At 43.4% G+C, this 20,725-nt stretch overlaps 1 protein-coding gene across 4 annotated transcripts in view; it reads right to left on the bottom strand.

Moving 5' to 3' along the window:
• The window catches only part of PARN (poly(A)-specific ribonuclease), a 190,217-nt gene that overhangs the window by 32,502 nt on the left and 136,990 nt on the right, over positions 1-20,725 (bottom strand). For all 4 annotated transcript variants that reach the window (XM_085017517.1, XM_021086564.2, XM_085017518.1 and 1 more), the window contains one exon: positions 14,918-15,107. In XM_085017517.1, coding sequence (XP_084873643.1) covers positions 14,918-15,107 — 190 coding nt within the window. The remainder of the gene's footprint in view (positions 1-14,917; positions 15,108-20,725) is intronic.

Genomic DNA, 20,725 nt, shown 5'->3' with positions numbered 1-20,725 from the left:
AAACAAAATTAAAAGAAGTTAAATAAGTCCTATAGTGGGAATTGGAAATATCAGTATAAATTCATCTTAAAACAAAAAAGGAAGGAAGGCAGGGAGGCAAGAAGAGAGGGCTTTCACGTTAGCTCTTTTATTCAGAAAGGATATAAACTGAGAAGGGAACCCTCCTACACTGTTGGTGGGAAAGTGAATTGGTACAACCACTATGGAAAACAGTATGGAGGTACCTCAGAAAAGTAAACACAGAACTACCAAATGATCCAGCAATCCCACCCCTGAGCACATATACAGGCAAAACTTTCATTCAAAAAAATGCATGCACCCCTATGTTCATAGCAGCACTATTCACAAAAGCCAAGACAGGGAAACAACCAAATGTCCATCAACAGATGATTGGATTAGGAAGACGTGGTACATATATACAATGGAATACTACTCAGCCATAAAAAGAACAAAATAATGCCATCTGCCAACATGGATGGAACTAGAGATTCTCCTACTAAGTGAAGTAAGAAAGAGAAAGACAAATACCATATGATATCACTTATATCTGGAATCTAATATATGGCACAAATGAATCTATCTGTAGAAAAGAAACAAACTCATGGACTTGGAGAACAGACCTGTGGTTGCCAAAGCGGACAGGGAGGGAGTGGGATGGACAGGGAGTTTGGGGTTAGTAGATGCAAACTATCATATCTGGAGTGGATAAGCAAGAAGGCACTGCTGCGTAGCACAGGGAACCATATATCTAATCACTTGTGATAGAATGTGATGGAAGATAATATGAGAAAAAGAATATATATATATATATATATATGCATAATTGGGTCACTACGCTGTACAGAAGCAAATGATAGAACACTGTAAATCAACTATAATAAAAAAAACTTTTAAAAAGAAAGGATATAAACAATGACCAATGTAATATCCACAAACACCCTCAGAACCCAGATTATGGTTTCTAAATACAACTTCCCATCAAAAGGAATCTTGGAGAAAAGGCTGATTCCAAACACAAGGTAGGAAACGTACAGAAGAGCCTGGAATACCTTCTTAAGAATATCAGAAGTCAAGGAAGCTATTAAAGGCTATTGGGATTGTATGAAATACTCAAGAGACAACTGGAAATGGCTGCCACTGGTTAAAAACAATATAATTAGAGCATCAAAAAGAAGAGCAACTATAATGTACTAAAATATATACAATACATATTTTAAAAAAACCCATGATTCAGGGAGTTCCTATCATGGCCCAGCAGGAACGAATCTGACTAGTATCCATGAGGATGCAGGTTTGATCCCTGGGCTTGCTCAGTGCATTAAGGATCTGGCACTGCCATGAGCTGTGGTAAAGGTTGCAGACGTAGCTTGGATCTGTCGTTGCTGTGGCTGTGGTGTAGGCCGGTAGCTACAGCTCCAATTTGACTCCTAGCCTGGGAACCTTCATATGCCATGGGTGTGACCCTAAAAAGACAAAAGACTAAAAAAAAAAAAACAAAACCCAACAACCCACCCATGATTCAAATGAACAAAACAAACCTCATTGCTTATCTGTGTAATATGCTAGGAAACCAACTAATTTTTCTGAAAATTGATTTTAAAAAGGTGTGATGGGAGAAGAAATTAAAGAACCCATTCTGCTTTTTCTATATAAACTATATATACTCCAGGTAACCAAATAGATGATGAGAAGAAATTTTTTATTTTATTTTAACTTTTTAAAAAATTTATGGCCACACCCATGGCATATGGAAGTTCCTGGGACAGGAATTAAATCTGAGATGCCACTGTGGCAATCCCAGATCCTTTAACCCACTGTGCTAGGCCGGGGATTGAACCCACACCTCCACAGCAACCCCAGCTGCTGCAGTCAGATTCTTTTTTTTTTTTTTTGGTCTTTTTGTTATTTCTTGGCCACAGCAACTCGGGATCCAAGCCGAATCTGCAACCTACACCACAGCTCACGGCAACGCCGGGTCCTTAACCCACTGAGCAAGGGCAGGGACCGAAACCACAACCTCATGGTTCTTAGTTGGATTCGTTAACCACTGCGCCATGACGGGAACTCCTGCAGTCAGATTCTTAACCCACTGTGCCACAGCAAGAACTTTTCTATTTTAAATAAGTGCATCTAGGATAATAAATGAAGTAACGAACGGTAATATTACCCTTTTGTAACCCTTAATGAAGTAATGAATCAGCCACTGATCATTAATGGCTACTAAAACCATCAGGTGAAAAACTGACAGGGGAACTTCCTATCAGATGAACCAGGCCAGCAATATCTGAGCCCACTTGATCAATCTTTTTTTTTCTTCCCCTTGTTTTTGAGGGCTATACCCACGGCATATGGAGGTTCCCAGGCTAGGGGTCAAATCGGAGCTACGGCTGCCAGCCTTCACCACAGCCACTGCAACGCAGGATCCAAGTCACGTCTGCGACCTACACCACAGCTCATGGCGACACGAGATCCTTAACCCAGTGAGAGAGGCCAAGGATCGAACATACAACTTCATGGTTACTAGCCAGATTTGTTTCTGCTGCACCACAATAGGAACTCCATACCACTTGCTCAATATTATCACAAAAAAGAGAAAAGCAGACTTTTTGTGCCGCTCAGTGTGATGCAATAGGAAATAAATATACAACACTATCCAGGAAATATTCTTGCCATTCAGTTCAGCCCTGTATCTGATTAGAGATCTAACTACCACTTAACTACAAATACAGTAGTCAGCTAACATGTTACACAACCTTACAAGAATCTTCCAGAATATGGAATCTTTACAGAGCAAACAACCTGGTTTCTTATTGCAAGGGAGTAGGGGTAAGAGAGAACCCTCAGAGAGAAGGAATGCAGAGATCAAGAGATGAAACATGTCAAAGAAATTAATATGTGAACTCGTTTGGAAACGAGAGGTTGAACAAAACAATTATTTTTAAAAATTTGTGAACAGAAAGTCTGAACCCTGGATCTCTGATATTACAGTTATTATTCATTTTTTGTATGTGGTAGCACTATTGTAGTTCTCTTTAAAAATGATTGCCTGAGTTCCCGTCGTGGCACAGAGGAAACGAAATCTGCTAGGAACCATGAGGTTGCGGGTTTGATCCCTGGCCTCGCTCAGTGGGTTAAGGATCCGGCATTGCCATGAGCTGTGTGTAGGTCGCAGATGCGGCTCAGATCCCGAGTTGCTGTGGCTCTGGTGTAGGCCGGTGGCTACAGCTCCAATTTGACCCCTAGCCTGGGAACCTCCATATGCCAAAGGAAGCGGCCCTAAAAAGACAAAAAAAAAAAAAAAAAAAAAAAAAAAAGATTGCCTATCTTTTAGAGACTGACATGATACGCTCTCCGTGATTTGTCTCGTTCTTATCTGAAGGGGACAGGGAGGGAAGGAGTACTCCTTACATAGGACCGGCCACACACTGGGATAGCTGGATGGGAGTTTGTTACATTAGTTTCTCTACTTCTGTATATATATGAACTTTTTCTGTGATGAAAAGTTTTGGTATTCTGTAAAGCAGAAATTTAAAAGGGCGCCTCTTCTGCTGCTGAGGATATTACTTTTATTTTTTATTTAAAAATTTTTTTTTGTCTTTTAGGGCCGCACCCAATGCATACGGAAGTTCCCAGGATAGGGCTCAAGTCAGAGCTGTAACTGCTGGCCTACTCACAGCCACAGCCACAGCCACGCCAGATCTCAGCCGCGTCTGTGACCTACACCACAGCTCACGGCGGCAACACTGGATCCTTAACCCCAGAGCAAGGGCAGGGATCAAACCTGCATCCTCAGGGTTCCTAGTCAGATTCGTTTCCGCTGCGCCACGACGGGAACTCCCCGAGGACACCACTTTTACATGAAAAGACGCAGATGTTTTCTTAGACGTGTGGGGATGACAGTCAAGACAACAGTCCCCTAGTTGGCACGTCCCTAGATGCAATCTGTCTAAGTACTTTCTTCCCTGGAGGATAGGGCTGTATATCAGACCTGGGAAGATTTTCAGGGAGCAGGATGGATAGCGGGAAGTACGAGGCTTGGAGATACCTCAGTTGCAACTCCTAGTTTTTTGTCCAGAATTGTTCAATCTCCCTGAGCCTCCGTGAAATGGGGATAACCTCACCCCCCTCGCAGGGCTGCTGCGAGCATCCGAGGAGGTGAAACGTGGAGGCTCCGAGCAGGCACTCAGGAAGCCAGCCCTCGAGAGCCTCCTCTTTCATGAATTCAGCCAACCGCTGAGTACATCTCCAGGTCAGACTCTAAGGTAGGGGCTAGAGAGAGAACAGACACAGCCACCGCGGCACCTGCCTTGAAGGAAAACAGGAGAGTAAAGCAAAATGATCACAAGAGTGAGAGCAATGCATTTTAAGTTTTGAAAGGATAACATTCTGGACCTAGAATTCTACATCCAGTAACATTATCAATGATGAAGGTGAAAGAGAGACATTCTTATAGAGTTTCCTAACCATACAGTATATGCGTAAAAAAGGGGGAAAAAATCACTCAAAAAAAAAAAAAAAGATTACTTCCCTCCAAAAAAAAAAAAAAAAATCTACACAAAGAAAGGTTGGGATATCTGGAAGATTCTCTTGGGGTGGCCAAGCTTTAATGGCACAGGAATACATTTTCTTCTCTGTGGGCCCCATTACACAACTTTTTTTCTTCAAGATATTGCACTTATACATTCATATCATAAATACTGTATACCTGCTACCCTCTCTTGGAATCAAGTTCTCAAGAAGGGGAGCTCCTGCCGTGGTGCAGCAAAAAGGAATCCGACTAGGAACCATGAGGTTGTGGGTTCGATCCTTGGCCTTGCTCAGTGGGTTAAGGATCTGGCGCCGCCGTGAGCTGTGGTGTAGGTCACAGACACGACTTGGATCTGGCGTTGCTATGGCTGTGACATAAGCTGACAGGTGTAGCTCCGATTTGACCCCTAGCCTGGGAACCTCCATATGCCATGGGTGAGGCCCTGAAAAGCAAAAAAAATAAAAGTTCTCAAGAAGGCACAAAATACAGATACAAAAAAACTAGTGAGAAGTGTAAATAAGATCCCTAACCAGAGTGAGAAGGGAGACACAGAGAGAAGGTAATATATACAAGTTAAGCTTGCTTTTAATTTTCTTTTTAGGGCCACACCTAAAAAGAAATACAGAAGTTTTAAAACTTTAAATTTCAATTTTAAAATTAATATTTAAAAAGAAATATGCATATGGAAGCTCCCAGACTAGGGGTCAAGTCGGAGCTATAGCTACACCACAGCCATAGTAATGCGGGATCCGAGCTGCGTATGCAACCTACACCACAGCTCACGGCAACATCGGATCCTTAAGCCACTGAACGAGGCCAGGGATTAAACCCTCAGGGATACTAGCTGTGCTCGTTACTGCTGAGCTACAACGGGAATTCCAATACAAGTTAAATTTTAAATCTAAAAAAAAGTGTTTGAGATATATTGGTCGAAATTCCTAAGACTAGAAACAGAGGTATTACTTAAAAGTATAACGGAAATCGGAGTTCCCGTCATGGCTCAGTGGTTAACGAATCTGACTAGGAACCATGAGGTTGCGGGTTCGATCCCTGCCCTTGCTCAGTGGGTTAAGGATCCAGCATTGGCGTGAGCTGGGGTGTAGGTCACAGATGCGGCTCGGATCCCACGTTGCTGTGGCTCTGGTGTAGGCCAGCAGCTACAGCTCCGATTAGACCCCTAGCCTAGGAACCTTTATATGCCGAGGGAGCAGCCCAAGAAATAGGCAAAAAGACAAAAAAAGAAAGTATAATGGAAACCATCAAAAGAAAATGATAAGAGTAGCTGCTACTGAGAAAAAGAACTGGGACTAGAGCCACGATTTCCCCCACCCCCCATGCCTTTATTTTACATTCTCTCATACTGCGTGAATTTTTAAAAATTATGTGCATTTATCTATCACTCTAACGGTTTAAAAAGTGTTGTGGGAAACACGTTTTCTGCTGAAATAGGCTTAACCCACAAGCTCTACAGTGAATTTGCCAACGCAGACTCTGCCCCAGCGCAAGAAAGCTTCTGAGGTTCCTGAACCAGGCAGCTGGGATCATCCTTTCTAGAAGCTGAGGGTCTGTCCAAAGGGATATGCAAATTGTGGAAACGTCATTCAGTAGACATCAAGACATAGACGTCAGGTCTGTTCCTAAGATAAAGAACCAAGAAAGGAACAAGAACAAAAAAAAGAAAAAAAGGAAAATTTCCCCAGAAAAAGGAAGCGGAGAAGGAGGAAGAGAAGCAGCAGTCAAAGCCCAACACAGGTTCTGCAGCAGAACCAGGGGCAAGAGAAAAGAACCAAGAGACGGTCAACACTCAGCATCTGAGCGCGCTTCTCAGCCGCTGAGAGGGAGAGAGCTGGCGGCTGGAGGCGGTGCAGCTCAGGCTGTACAGACACAGAGCACCGGGTGGCGGTGCGCAGGGGGGGCGGGGGAAGAGGGAGGGGGACTGAAAGCGAGAGGCACCCACTCGGAGTCCTAGAAGCAGGACTAGTGATGAGTGTGAAAACCGATGACCAAGACATACAGGACAAAAAAGGTCCACAGGACCAAGACTGCAGCCAACAAGTGCTAACTATCTTGAAATCCTGGGGAGCAGGGGCTTCAAAGAAAGTCTAGTATAATGGGAGTTCCTGTCATGGCTCAGCGGAAACGAATCTGACTAGCATCCATGAGGATGCAGGTACAATCCCTGGCCTTGCTCAGTAGGTTAAGGATCTGGCATTGCCATGAGCTGTGGTGTAGGTTGCAGACGCAGCTTGGGTCCTGGGTTGCTGTGGTTGTGGTGTAGGCCGGTGGCTACAGCTCTGATTGGACCCCCAGCCTGGGAACCTCCATATGTCGTGGGTGCAGCCCGAAAAAGACAAAAAAAAAAAAAAAAAAAAAAAAAGCCCAGCATATAGACAGCAGGTGGGTATGCGAAAGGCAGTCTGTAGTGAAAGCGTCTGTTCGGCTGTCTATGGCCATAACACCCTGAACGCGTCTGTTTGGGGTGCTGTCTTCATCATTTCTGTGTGGTAAAGGGCTTTCATCAGTTCACTTGTGACAGTGGTTTACCCAACCTTATTTTATTTTAGCTTTTTCACAGCGCCTGTGGCTTATGGAAATTCCAAGGCCAGGGGCTGAATTGGAGCTGCAGCTGCAAGTCTACACCACAGCCAGAGCAACGCAGGATCCGAGCCACACCTGAGACCTACACCACAGCTCACACCAACAGCAGATCCTTGACCCACTGATCAAGGCCAGGGATCGAACCTGTGTCCTCATGGATACTAGTCAGATTTATTTCCACTGAGCCACAGTGGGAACCCCTACCTAATCTTATTTTTATTATACACGTCTTAACTAAAAGTTCTCCCACACAAGGATTTTCAAAAATCCAACTCAAGTTGAGAAGAAACTACCCACTATCTGAGATTATCAAGGAATCTCACAGGGTTTTGATCAGTTTCCGCCTCATGCCCGACACTGTATACAGTGTAAGAACATTTGGGATTTAAGAGCTAGAAGGGATGCGAGCAATCTTTCCAGCAAAAAGCCCCACTTAAGGTGAAAAAACAGAGACAAATAGCGGGCTCGTGCTGGGTATCCACTGAAGGGGAGAAGGAAGCACGTCCTTCCCAAGCCATGAGCTGAGCCTAAGCTAGAGCCCTGGCTGTGCAGCTGCCTGATACAACTCAGTTCCCTTTCCACGCCGGGCCTCTGTGTCTCTGAGGCGTCTTTCAGTTGGGGGGCGGGGTGGCGCGGGGATACGCTGGCTCCACGGGCCTCCTTGCGAATAAACATGTACGTCTGACAAAGCCGTGGGTCCTGGACAAGAGAATCCTTCTCGTCTCTAAAGGACTGTCCCCTCGTTTCCTAATGGACTGTGCACATGCAATGATGTGTTAGAAACCAAGAACTTTAGGTGAAAATGGGATGAAATCGGAAAACCAGAGCTTTGACAGAGGCTGTAGCGTTTCCTACCTAAGCAGGAATTCCCAGGAAGCTACTACATTTTCAGGGAAGGCTGAAACTTCGTTTCACAGAAAGGCAAAGCTAGAAGGAAGAGACTAACCAAAGGGTGTTTCCCAACAGGTGAAATAAAATCATCTAAAGAGCAAAATAACCCATAGATGCGAGTGACCAAATCTCTTAAAGGGCAAAGTGGCTCTGGAAAACCCTTTGCTTTAATAATAGAACATTCTTAACACCATGGGCATGGTAACAGCATCTGTTTTCAGGGCTGCTGCAAACATCAGTGTTTATTTATGGAGCCAAATATCTGTTAAAGAGATCTCAAAAGCTTTTGGTCCACTGCAAAGGGAGATTCCCCAAATGCCCCAAACCTGTACTTATTCAGATCTCCTGCCACCAAACCAAACCTGCTTCTTCCTTCTCAAGCAAATTTATGTCTGGTCCAATTTCCAGACCCTGAATCCTATCTTTTGTCTAGTTATCGACTATAAAATCCTCGAATAGTCTGAGCCCTGAATTTAAGACAGAAAAGAAGAGAAGCCTGCTGCTACGACACCACTGCAAACAGCAGAAAAATGGGCATCTACCTCCTTCAGCACTGCTAACAGTCAACCCTAGAAGCTCAGCTGTTGTGATGTGTCTCCCAAGGTCTCACAGTCAACCCTCTGGAGGCAACACAAGTGGGTTACAGAGTCAACCATAAAGGCCCTGCACAGTCATAACTGGACCTTTCTCGTGATGCTTGAATTTTTATGTTTACTCTTATGCCATTTCCCCCCTACCATAGTCCCCTCTCCTCTTTTTAAAAGAGTATTAACTGTCTTAAAGACAGAGAAAAAAAGGAACAAATGCAATAGCACATCAAGTTTTACTGAATATAGAAGCAAAAGACGCCACAAAAGATCACAAAGGATGGGGCGTGGGGTAGATGGAAAGAGACTCTTTTAAGAACCTTGTTCATGAAGCAGTATAATTTTCACTTGAAGGTAAACTGTGATACATGAGAGAGGCATATAATAATGTCTAGAGCAGTGCTTGGCCAACAGACATATACTGTGAACCAGGTATGCAATTTAAAATTTTCTACGAACTACCATTAAAAAAAAAAAAAGAGTAGTTCCCATCATGGTGCAGCGGAAACGAAGCCAACTAGGAACCATGAGGTTGAAAGTTCCAGCCCTGGCCTCTCGTTCAGTGGGTTAAGGATCCGGCGCTGCTGTGAGCTGTGGTGTAAGTCGCAGATGCGGCTCGGATCCCGCGTTGCTGTGGCTGTAATTTTAATATTTTTAATTAGCCCAATGTATCTAAAATGTTATGATTTTAAGATGTAATCAATTCTTCAAAATCAGGTATGTATTTTAAATTTACAACATATCTCGGTTTGGACTAGCTGCGGCTGAAGTACTCGTTAGCCACGTGCGGTCAGTGGCTACCACACTGAACGGTGAGGCTCTAGGGCAGGGGTCAGCAAAATTTTCTGGAAAGGGAAGATAGCAAACATTTTGAGCATTGTAGGACATATGGTCTCTGTTACAGCTGCCCAAATCTGCCATCCTAATGCAAAAGCAGCCAGAGGCCATATGTAAATTAACAGGCATGCCTGTGTCCCTCCAAAACCTTGTAAAAACAGGTGGGTCAGATCTGACCTATAAGCTATTAGTTTGCCAACTATTACTCTGGCGCAATGACAAAAAAATAACACAAAGAGGTATAAGCAAAAAGTTGATAGGAAAGATAAAATGGGATGCTATAAAATCAGCAAACACTAAATAACACACAATTCATCCAAAAAGTGACAGAAAAGAGGTGCAGAAGGACACAGAAAAAGCACCAAGTACCAACAAAAGGAAACAATGCCAAGATGGAAGAAAGACTCACTTGTATCATTAATTAGATTAAATGTAAAGACAGGGATTGTCGGAATGGATTAAAAAACAAGATCCAACCTTGAGCTGTTTATAAGAAACACACTTTAATTATAAAGACAAAGAAGTTGCTAGTCAAAGGCAAACACCAAGCATAAGAAACAAGAGTAGCTATGTTAATACCAGGCAAAATAAACATTTTCTTTCCGGAACTGAAGAGAAATATTCCATGATGATAAAAGGGGTAATTCATTAAGAAGACATAACAATTCCAAATGGGCAGATACCCATCAAAAGAGCTTCAAAATATATGAAGCAAAAATTGATAAAATAAATGGAGAAATAAACAAGTCTACAACATAACTGGAGATTTCCATACCACTTTCAACAGCTGAAAGAAAAAGCAGACCAAAAAAAAAAAAAAAAAAAAAAAAAACAAACCCAACAAAAGCAACAAAAAAATCCAACCCTCTATCAGTAAACATATAGAAGAGTTGCACAAACCATGAACCAACATAACTTAAAATGGTCACTCACATGTACAGAGAACATGCACCAAGACAGACCACATGTCAGGCCATAAAACATGTCTTACTAATTATCAAAGAAGTTCTAAATAACTTATGTGTTATTGAAGAAAGCACAAGAGAAATTAGAAAATATTTTTTAATATAAGATAGTGAAAAGACAACGTATCAAAATATGTGGGATGTGGCTCAGCAAAAACTAAAGGAAAATTCACAGCTTTAAAAGCTTTTACTAAAGAAGAAACACATAAAATCAATGAGTTAAGTTCCCGTCTTAAAATGGGAGAATAACACATTAAATCCAAAGAATCCAAAGAATAACTAGTAAATCCAAAATAAGCCAAAGAAGTAATAAGACTATAGAAAAATGAAAAAAAAAGTAGACACAAATAAAAGAGAGAAAAAGAACAAAGTTAAAAGTGGATTCTTAGAAAGAATTAATTGATAAACACCTATCAAGGAAAAAAGGAAGATAAAAATTACCAACATTAGGAATTTTTTAAGGGACGTAATTATAGACCCTAAGGATATCGAAATTATAAGGGAATATTTTAAACTAATAATCTTATGCTAAAAAATTTGACAACTTAAATAAAATGGAACATTCACTGAAAAACACAAATTCCTAAAAGTGATACAAGAAGAAGCAGAAAATCTAAATGATCTCATATCTATTAAAGAAACTGAGTTCATAACCAAAACCACTCCACAAAAAACCCTTATGCCCAGATGTCTTTACTGGTAAAATTGAACAATAATTGTCACACTGTCACAAAATAACAGAAGAGGAACTTCTTAACTGGTTTTATGAAGTAAGCATAACCCTGATACCAAAACAACAAAGACATAAAAAAAGAAAAAATTACAATCTAATATTCCTCATGAACAAAGGCATAAAAATGTTTAATAATACAAAACAAACCCAACAATAAGTTAAAAAGGATAAATGCATCATGACCCAGCGGAATTTCTCCCAGGAATGCAAATCTGATTAAACATTCAAAAACCAATCAATGCCATTCAAAATATTAACAAAGGGCAAAAGCCATACGATAATTTAAAAAGATACAGAAACAGCATCCAAAAATTATCAATACCTATTCAGGATACAAACTCTTAGTAAACTAGAAACACAAAGGAAATTTTTCAACTTAAAAAAAGTCTTGTATGAACAATCTAAGAATTGTAGTTCAAGGTGAAACACTGAACTAACTTCCCCTCTCCAACACTGGAAGCAAGGCAGGGATATCAACTCATCCCACTTTAACAATACACCAAAGGTACTAGTAGGTGCAATACAGCAAGAAAAAGAAAAGACATAAAGACTGGAAAAGAAACAAAACCATTGTTACCAGTATACCAACATGACTGTCTAAATTAAAAACCCTGCAGAATATCAAAAACAAACAAACAACAACAAAAAAAAACACTCAACCTATCTGAGTAAGTGAATTTTCAAAGGTTGCAGGATACCAGGTCAACATATAGTTAGTTATATGTCTATATAGAAGCAGTGAACAATTTGAAAATGAAATTTAAGAAGCAATCAATAATATAAACATTTAGAGAAAATTAACATAAGACATATAAGACTTCTAACAGTAAAACCTACAAAACAGGTCTAGAGAAGAAACAAACAAGATGATTCTAAAATTTACGTGGAATAGGAGTTCCCATTGTGGCACAGTGGTCAACGAATCTGACTAGGAACCATGACGTTGAAGGTTTGATCCCTGCCCTTGCTAAGTGGGTTAAGGATCCAGCATTGCCGTGAGCTGTGGTATAAGTCACAGACGTGGCTCGGATCCCACGTTGCTGTGGCTCTGGTGTAGGCTGGTGGCTACAGCTCCGATTCGACCCCTAGCCTGGGAACCTCCATATGCCGTGGGAACAGCCCTAGAAAAGGCAAAAAAACAAAAAAACAAAACAAAAAAAATTATGTGGAATAGAAAGGATCTAGATTTTCAAAACAGTATGAAAAACAACAATGTTGGAGAGGTTATGCTACCTGATTTTAAGACTCACTATAAAGTCAGAAAATAAGAAAGTGTGGTAGTGGTATAAGAATAGGTATAAAAATGAGTGGAAAAAGAATTAGACATACATGGTCAATTTATCTTTGGCAAAAGTGTCAAGTCAATTCAACAATAAAAAGCCTTTATAACAAATGTTATCAGAACAACTAGAAATCCATATGGAAAAAAGCTAAACCCTGATTCCTATCTCATACAATATTAATGTTGAAATGGGTCAGACTTAATTGTGAAAGCTAAAATTATAAACCTTCTAGAAGAAAACAAAAAAGTATTGCAACATTAAGTAGGCAAAGATTTTTCTGGATGGGAAAAAACCCATTAACCATAAAAAAAAAAAACTATTAAAAGGACTTCATCAACATTAAAAACATCTGCTCATCAAACGCATCACTAATAAAATGAATGTACTACCATAGACTCAAAAATATGTATTTATATCACACATATCTGACAACGGATATGTATCCAGAATACATTAAAAGAACTACACATCTACAGTAAAAAGACACAGACCCATTAGAAAGTGGGCAAGAGACTTAAAATACCCAGCTCAAACAGAAAATATCTGAATGGTCAAGAAGAATACAAAAAGGTGGTCAACCAGAGAAATGCAAATTAAAATCACAATGCAATACATCCTATATCCTCTAGAATGGCTAAAATTAAAAAAACCGACAGCATTAAGAGTTGACAAGGATGTGGAACAACTGGAACTTTCATATAATAGTGGTGAAGTATAAAATGGTGTATCTACTTTGAAGAACTGTTTGGCAGCTCTTATAAAGTTTAATATACACCTGTCCTAGGAACCAACAATTCTACTCTTAGATATTTACTCAAGAGAAATGAAAACATATGACCATAAGAATTTTTTAACAGAAATGTTCATAGCAGCCTTATTTTTAACAGTTCTATCTGGAAGTGACCCAAATATCCACCAACACAACAGGTAAATGTATAATCGTACAATCAAACACTACTGAACAATAAAAATTTATGAACTCCTAATACACACAGTATCAAAGACGAATTTCAAAAACACGCTAAGTGAAAGAAGCTAAACACAATACCACATGATTCCACTTTTTATAAATTTCAAGAATAATCAAAATTAATCCATAGTGACAGAAACTTTAAATAGTTGCTCAGGGGAGGAGAGGATTGTAGTTGCTTGAAAAGGAGCACAAGGAAATTTAGAGGATGGAGATAAAAATGTTCTAAGGCTTGCTCTGAGTCATAGGTACATGGGCATATATAACTGTTAAACATTTATTTTGTTTTATTTTTGTCTTTTTAAGGCCACACCCACGGCACATGGAAGTTCCCAGGTGAGGGGCAGAATTGGAGCTGTAGCCACTGGCCGACGCCATAGCCACAGCAATGCCAGATCTGAGCCACATCTGTCTGTGAACTACACCAAAGCTCATAGCAACACCGGATCCTTTAACCCACTGAGCAAGACCACAGATCAAACCTGCGTCCTCATGGATACTAGCTGGATTTTTTACCACTGAGCCATGATGGGAACTCCTCTATACATTTTAGATATGTGTACCTCATTTCAAAAAAAATCTCTAAAAAAGAATTTAAACATATGGAGGGAAATCCAACATATTAAGAGCGATTTTTTTTTTTTTTTTTGTCTTTTGTCTTTTTAGGGCTGCACCTGTGGCATATGGAGGTTCCCAGGCTAGGGGTCGAATCAGAGCTACAGCTGCTGGCCTACACCACAGCCACAACAACACAGAATCCGAGCTCTGTCTGTGACCTACACCACGGCTCACGGCAATGCTGGATCCTTAACCCACTTAGCAAGGGCAGGGATCAAACCCGCAACCTCTTGGTTCCTAGTCAGATTCGTTTCTGCTGTGCCACGACGGGAACTCCAAAATATTAATAATGATTGCTTCTGGCTGGTGGGATTATGGCTAATTTGTTCATTCACACCATTCTAATCTTTGCAACTTTCTACGAGGAACTCCCTCCCCAACCTCTTTTTTATACCTATGTTCTACAGTTTCACAAAGATCCTAAAATATCCGCAGTATTTATCCTCTGAAAGTAGGATCATGAGTAAGTAAAGGATGTATGTGTCAAGTTCACTCTCTACAGCAGGCACGTGGTTCCAGGTCTGCGGGGGATCTGAAAGGGGTTCAGACGATCAGTCAGAAGCATGAACGTGGCAGCCTGAGAGAAGGAAGGGGTCAGACATGAAAAAGGTCAGCTGTCCCCCTGGCTCTCTCCCTGAACGGCGGGCAAGTCATGCAGCCTGTTTCCTCACCCCTAACACGGGAGATGTACCCCGCCCGCCTCGCTGGGGTTTTGTGAGTGTTAACTGAAATGGTCTCTACAGCACAGAATGAATTAAGGGAGCAGGAACTTCTGATGTTACGTGAGAAGGTGGAAAAAAGTCTCTCTCACAAGTCAGGTTCGCTGCTCACAATCTTGTAAGGAGCCGCCAGAAGAGCTTTTGCTAAGACAACGCTGCCCTTTCAAATCGACGGCAAGCACGCTTACCCATCGGCGTGGTAGTAGTGATTCTGCGGCGCGTAGGGGAGGCACTGGCTGTTTGACCGCTTCCTCTCAACCTCCTTCCAACCATCTTCTGCCCACTTTCGCTTCATCTGCTTCTCCTCGTGTTTTCTGCCCACGTATTCAGCATAGGTCTGGATCCGATAGCTTTCTGCATATTTGCTGGTATTGACAGCTAGAAGGGAAAGAAAACATCCCGATCAGAGTCTGGCTTAGTCCCAGGGGTGTCACTTCTGAAAGGTGGCCAGACAGAGGTGGTCAGAGGGGTCCTGGGGCAGGTCTGAGCTGCGATCCCGGCTCTGCCGCTTGGAAGCCAGGCGGCCTTGGGAACGTCCCAGAGGCTTTCCAAGCCTGAGTCTTCTCACCTGGGAACAGAGAGTCACAGCTCCCCAGGCTCCCCCGCTGTGTGCAAAGTGCTCTGCACTATGAAGAGTTAGCATGATGTAAATAAAACGCTATCTTGCAGGCAACATTATCGCTTGAAAAGTCCTCCTTTCCAGAGTAAGAAAATGAAAAACAAAACCAAACCACCAAGGGAAAACGGTATACCCTTACTTACGTGGTTAAAAAAATAAAGATGACAAGAAAAGCAACAGTGGGAAGTTCCCGTTGTGGCTCAGTGGAAACGAATCTGACTAGTATATGAGGACGCAGGGTCGGTCCCTGGCCTCGCTCACTGGCTTGAGGATCCAGCATTGCTGTGAGCTGTGGTGTAGATTGCAGACGTGGCTTAGATCTGGTGTTGCTGTGGCTGTGGTGTAGGCCTGCGGCTACAGCTCTGATCCAACCCTGAGCCTGGGAACCTCCATATGCCGTGGGTGTGACCCTAAAAAGACAAAAAAAGAAAAGAAAAGAAAAGCAACAGTGACAGCAGTGCTGACCACCATGTCAAACACTGAAGATCCATTCTGTCTGTGCCCTGCTGTTCTGCATACATGTCTGCTGTTCACGGTGCATTCGCAAGGGAGAAACTATCTCTATTGAAGATGAGAAGGCAGGGGCACAGACGTTGGGGGATGATTTTGGACCACAGCACAGGCCGGCAGCAGTGCTGGGATGCAAAGCCAGGCCGCTTCGACCCTAAGGCCGGGGCCCTTCCTGCTGTTCCGCATTTCACTTTGGACGCTGCAGACTGAAGATATTCCCACAATACTTGAGACAAGCCTCTCCTTCTGCTTTTAAAGACCGCTAATTCTCTGTAATGTGCCTCTGGCAGGAGCACTTGAGAGCTGGAGCTCGTTCTCTCTTTGGTGTTAATGCTTGACCAAGGCCAGACTGGTCCTGCTGCCTCCTCCTCGGAGAGGCTGGGGGATGGAAGGTGCAGGAAGGGTGGGTGTGAGAACCCATGGAAACCTGCTGGCAGGTGGGTACCCACGTGCTGGTTCCGGCTTCTGCAGCGTGAGCAGGTTTCCCCCCGGGGCGCCCTCTCCCTGCCCACAGCTACCACCAGCAAGACAGCAGGGGCCGGGCTGTGCTGGGAGGGGCTGTGGGAGCAGACCTGGGACCTGGGCAGCTGCACATGCGCCACAGCGTCCAAACTAGACTGTACACCCACTTCAGCTCTTGGTACAGAGCGGTTCTCAGCAAATATTACGTGGGAGACAGGCAGACACGCCCCACATACCTCACACCTGACTCTGTCCTCTTCACTCCAAGTGAGCTAGACTTGCCAGCAATTGCTCAGCACGACAGGAGCTACAGAATGTCATGCCCTAAATGGTTAGCCATCTAAAGAGCATAGCAAAATAAACAAAAAGAAAAATGGCTCCCAGTCTTGTTTTTAAAAAGTTGTTCTTTACTAAGTTGGCTGAACTTTTCAAATACTCACTCCTGAATTGAAGAGAAAAAAAGGGGGGGGGACCACTAAGGGTATTTAAGAACTTTCACATTTCCCAAGGAAGTAGGGCGAGTTATTGCAATGGGAGCCTAAAACAGGGTGCTCTGACTCACTCCCAGGAGGGGAACAGAAAGCATTCAGTTCTGCAGATACGCTGTTGACCAAAGTCACTGGGATGGGAGACCCCCAGAAAGAGGATCCTTTCCTGAAAATGTTATTTCTCCAGACAGTGACTTTTCTTGCTTTCAAAGGGCTGCACCCCTGACTCTCTTGCCCCGTTGATCTAACCACTGAGCCACGTGTATGACCAACAAGCGCCGTCCATCCATGCGTCCATCCAGCAGCTGCTCCCCGAGTGTCCGTCCCAGGGACAATGCTGGAGATCTGGGAAAACCAGATCGAGTTCCACCCTCTCGGGCTCACCCGTCACATGGAGAGCTTCCCGTAGGCCTGAGGCAAGCTGCTAGAGCAGGTTCATCTCTCCGGGTGATACAGAAGGAGAAGCCGCCACTTCTACGTGACCATGCTGTACTGCGGCTCGTCGGCCAAAGTGCATCGCCTGGATTTTCCTGCGTTTCGTTCCTCACTCGGGCAGGTTTACGTGCAAGGAGGCCCCTCAGGGATGACACCCGCAATAACGCCGCTCTCTCGAGTTTGATTTGGACAACCCGGGAAAAGAGTCAGCTTGAGTCAACGTTCCCCATGAAAGCAAAGCAGATGATAAGGTCATAAAGGAGCCAAGATGATCTAGTGAACAGCGTCCGGCTGTTTCCCAAGAACGCGGTGCTCAGCCCCGAGGACGAACGTCACCAGCGGCTCGCTGACCACGGTGGCGAGTTCATCGGAGCACATGTGGAAGTAGGATCGCTACACGGGGGAAACGAATAACAGCCCACTTGTCACCGCTGGCCTTCACGTGGCAGTCATGTACCAGCATTCCTTCGAGGCCCAGCAGCTTTGCAGCTCTCGGCCTTTCATCTCGGAGCCAAGCTCTGGCTGGGAGCCACCCCGCTAATGGATGAATCAGCAAAATGAACTGGCTGTCAGCTGTGTTCTCCAGCGATTCCAGCTCGCCCGGCGGCGGCGGCGGCGGCGGCGGCGGCAGCAGCAGCGTGGGCCAGGCGGCTTGGTAACACGAACCTTCTCCAAATGTGTCAGGGAAATGATTCAGGGCTAGCTTTCGGTCGTGCCGCTTTGTTAAAGCCACCGGGAAACCAAACGCGGTGGGGGCCCTCCCCAGTTCCCTGCAGATGAGTGAGAGCGGCTCCTCCCCCAGAGCCTCCCCGCCCACCCTGGGCCTCCCTGGGCAGGGTCTGCTCACACCCCTTACGGGGTTCAATCACCACAGCCGCCCCAAGAGGAAGGGGCATCCCAGGCACCACACAGATAAAGGGACTGAGCATCAGCTTGCCTATGGTCTTGCTGTGTGAGCAACAGCCGGTCTGGAACCAAAACAGGATTTTCGTTTTTTAATGTAATATTGCCCCAAGTCTGACATATATTTGCGGGTATTTATGTGTCTGTGTCGATCGACAATTCCAAAATGTTTCCTTCACAGGATTCTTAAAGAACTACTTAAAATATGTAGACGTTTTTCTAAAAATTTAGAACTTTCAATTGGCACAACACTGTAAATCAACTATATTTTAATAATGAAAAAAGTAAAAAAAAATAGTCCTAGTGGAGAGTGAAAAAAAAAAACATAAAAATTTAGAACTTTCCATTATTGTCAAGCAAAAAACTCTCTCCAACTAAGCTGAGAGTCATGATGTTCGCGGATCAGAAGACTTGACGTAAGATGTAGATTCCAGCCAAAACTGATCTATAGCTTTAATGCAATTTCACTTTTAAAAATTCCAACATGTTAGTAAAACATTGGAAAAAATTAAAAATGAGATTAAAAAACCTCAACAGAACACAGAGCAGTGAGACGGGGAAGGTCAGCCGCAAAGTGGGTGAGAGAATTCTGGGGGTCCTATTTTTTTTTTGGAGGGGGGGCCCTATGTCTTGATGGTGGTGATGATGACATGATGGTCTGCATTTATTCACACAAAAACCAGAGTTCCGGCTGTGGCACAGCGGAAATGAATCCGGCTAAGAACCATGAGGTTGTGGGTTCAATCCTTGGCCTCGCTCAGTGGGCTGAGGATCTGGTGTTGCCGTGAGCTGTGGTGTAGGTCGCAGATGCGGCTCAGATCCCGAGTTGCTGTGGCTCTGGCCGTAGGCTAGCGGCTACAGCTCTGATGAGACCCCTTAGCCTGGGAACCTCCATATGCTGCGGGTGTATGGCCCTAAAAAGCAAAAATAACAATAAAAACTAAAACAAAGACCAATATAACAGAACAGTATGTTTCACTGTATATATATAACTTATACCTCAATAATTCTGTGGAATGTGAAAGGTTGGATCTTAAATCTTAAATGGAACAATGACAACCCAAACATTTCTGAAGACTAAAGAAGAGAGACTTGCTTTGCTAGCTAAAAAGGCTTACTATAAACCAGTAATACTTAAAAACGACGGTGTAGTAAGAGTAACAGAGATAACGTGACCAATGGGAGAGAAGCGCCTGGACACAGACAGACCTTACGCATCTGTGCAACTTTGACTTTTGACACAGGCAGCATGACACTGTGGAAAAGGCAAAGCTGGAAAAACTGTTTATCCATAGGAAAAAAAAAAAAAGAAACTGGATTCTTACACTCGGCAGAAAAATCAACTCCAGATGGATGAAGCACTTAAATGTCAAAAGCAAATTCTGAAAACTTGAAAAGAAAATGGAAGTGAATATCTTCCCAAGCTTGAAGCAGGAAAGAATTTATGAAGATACAAAAAATTGTTAAGCATTTAAAAAAAAAAAAAAAAAAAAAAAGATCAGTAAGTCTGGCTACACTGACGAGGAAAACTTGTTCATCAGAAGCCGCTTTAAAGAGGGAAGACACTCTACCAGCCAGGAGAAGGTATTTGTAACCCGTGCAACTGGTGGAGGCTTAGCACCAGAATACCTGAAAACGCCTACCAATCAGTAAAGGAACAAACATCCAACAGAAAAACGGGCAGAAGACACGAAAAGCACGCAGAGTCATTTCACAGAAAAAGGAGCACATCACGCGATAGTGTTATAAAGAGTTGCTCAACCTCAGGCAAAGGCAAATAACAAGCACAATAAGGTATCATTTTGTGGATTTGCAGAGGGAGAGGGAAGGGGTGGGGTGGGGGTTAGAGGGGGAAGGAGAGAGAGAGAACTAAAAAAGGCAAGAAAGGCGTCAGCACGACTTTGAGGAGAGCAGCTGTCCGGCCAGGGAGTCGGGAGGATGGGATGGGGAAGAAGAACAGCGAGATGTAATTTCTTTCTTTTTTTTTTTTTTTTTTGTCTTTTTGCCTTTTCTAGGGCCGCACCCATGGCATACGGAGGTTCCCAGACTAGGGTTCTAATCGGAGCTGTAGCCCCCAGCCTACACCACAGCCACAGCAACGCCAGATCCAAGCCATGTCTGAGACCCACACCACAGCTCATGGCAATGCCAGATCCTCAACCCACTGAGCGAGGCCAGGGATCAAACCTGCAACCTCACGGTTCCTAGTCGGGTTTGTTAACCACTGAGCCACCACGGGAACTCCAAGATGTAATTTCTTAATGATATTTTAGGTGCGGGTGAGTGGTGGTTTCACGGATGTTCATTACAGGTCAAACAAACTGTTTAGGACGTCTGTTCCTTCTGTCCAACTCCAAAGGGCCATTTCATTTCATTTCATTTCTAAGACCGTCTAAGACTCGTCTCTGCAAGACGAGGTAAGAGTTTTCTGGTTTCCACATCTTCAGTGATAAGGAGGTGACCCTGAAGGGTCTGTGTGCTGTAAACAAGCACTGTTGCCAAAATGCCAGGCTTCTCAGACCTTCCTCGGGAAGCTGAGGACATGTGTGCAGCCTAGTTATCCGGATGCTGAAATCAGT

Source organism: Sus scrofa, chromosome 3 (genome assembly GCF_054392235.1).
Source record: "Sus scrofa isolate SSC_HxYL_T2T_F1_AM1 chromosome 3, Sscrofa_HxYL_maternal_Yorkshire_Landrace_v2.0, whole genome shotgun sequence".
In the NCBI taxonomy this organism is placed as follows: Eukaryota; Metazoa; Chordata; class Mammalia; order Artiodactyla; family Suidae; genus Sus; species Sus scrofa.
The sequence above is the reverse complement of the archived record's forward strand: the minus strand, read 5'-3'. Positions and strand labels throughout refer to the sequence as shown.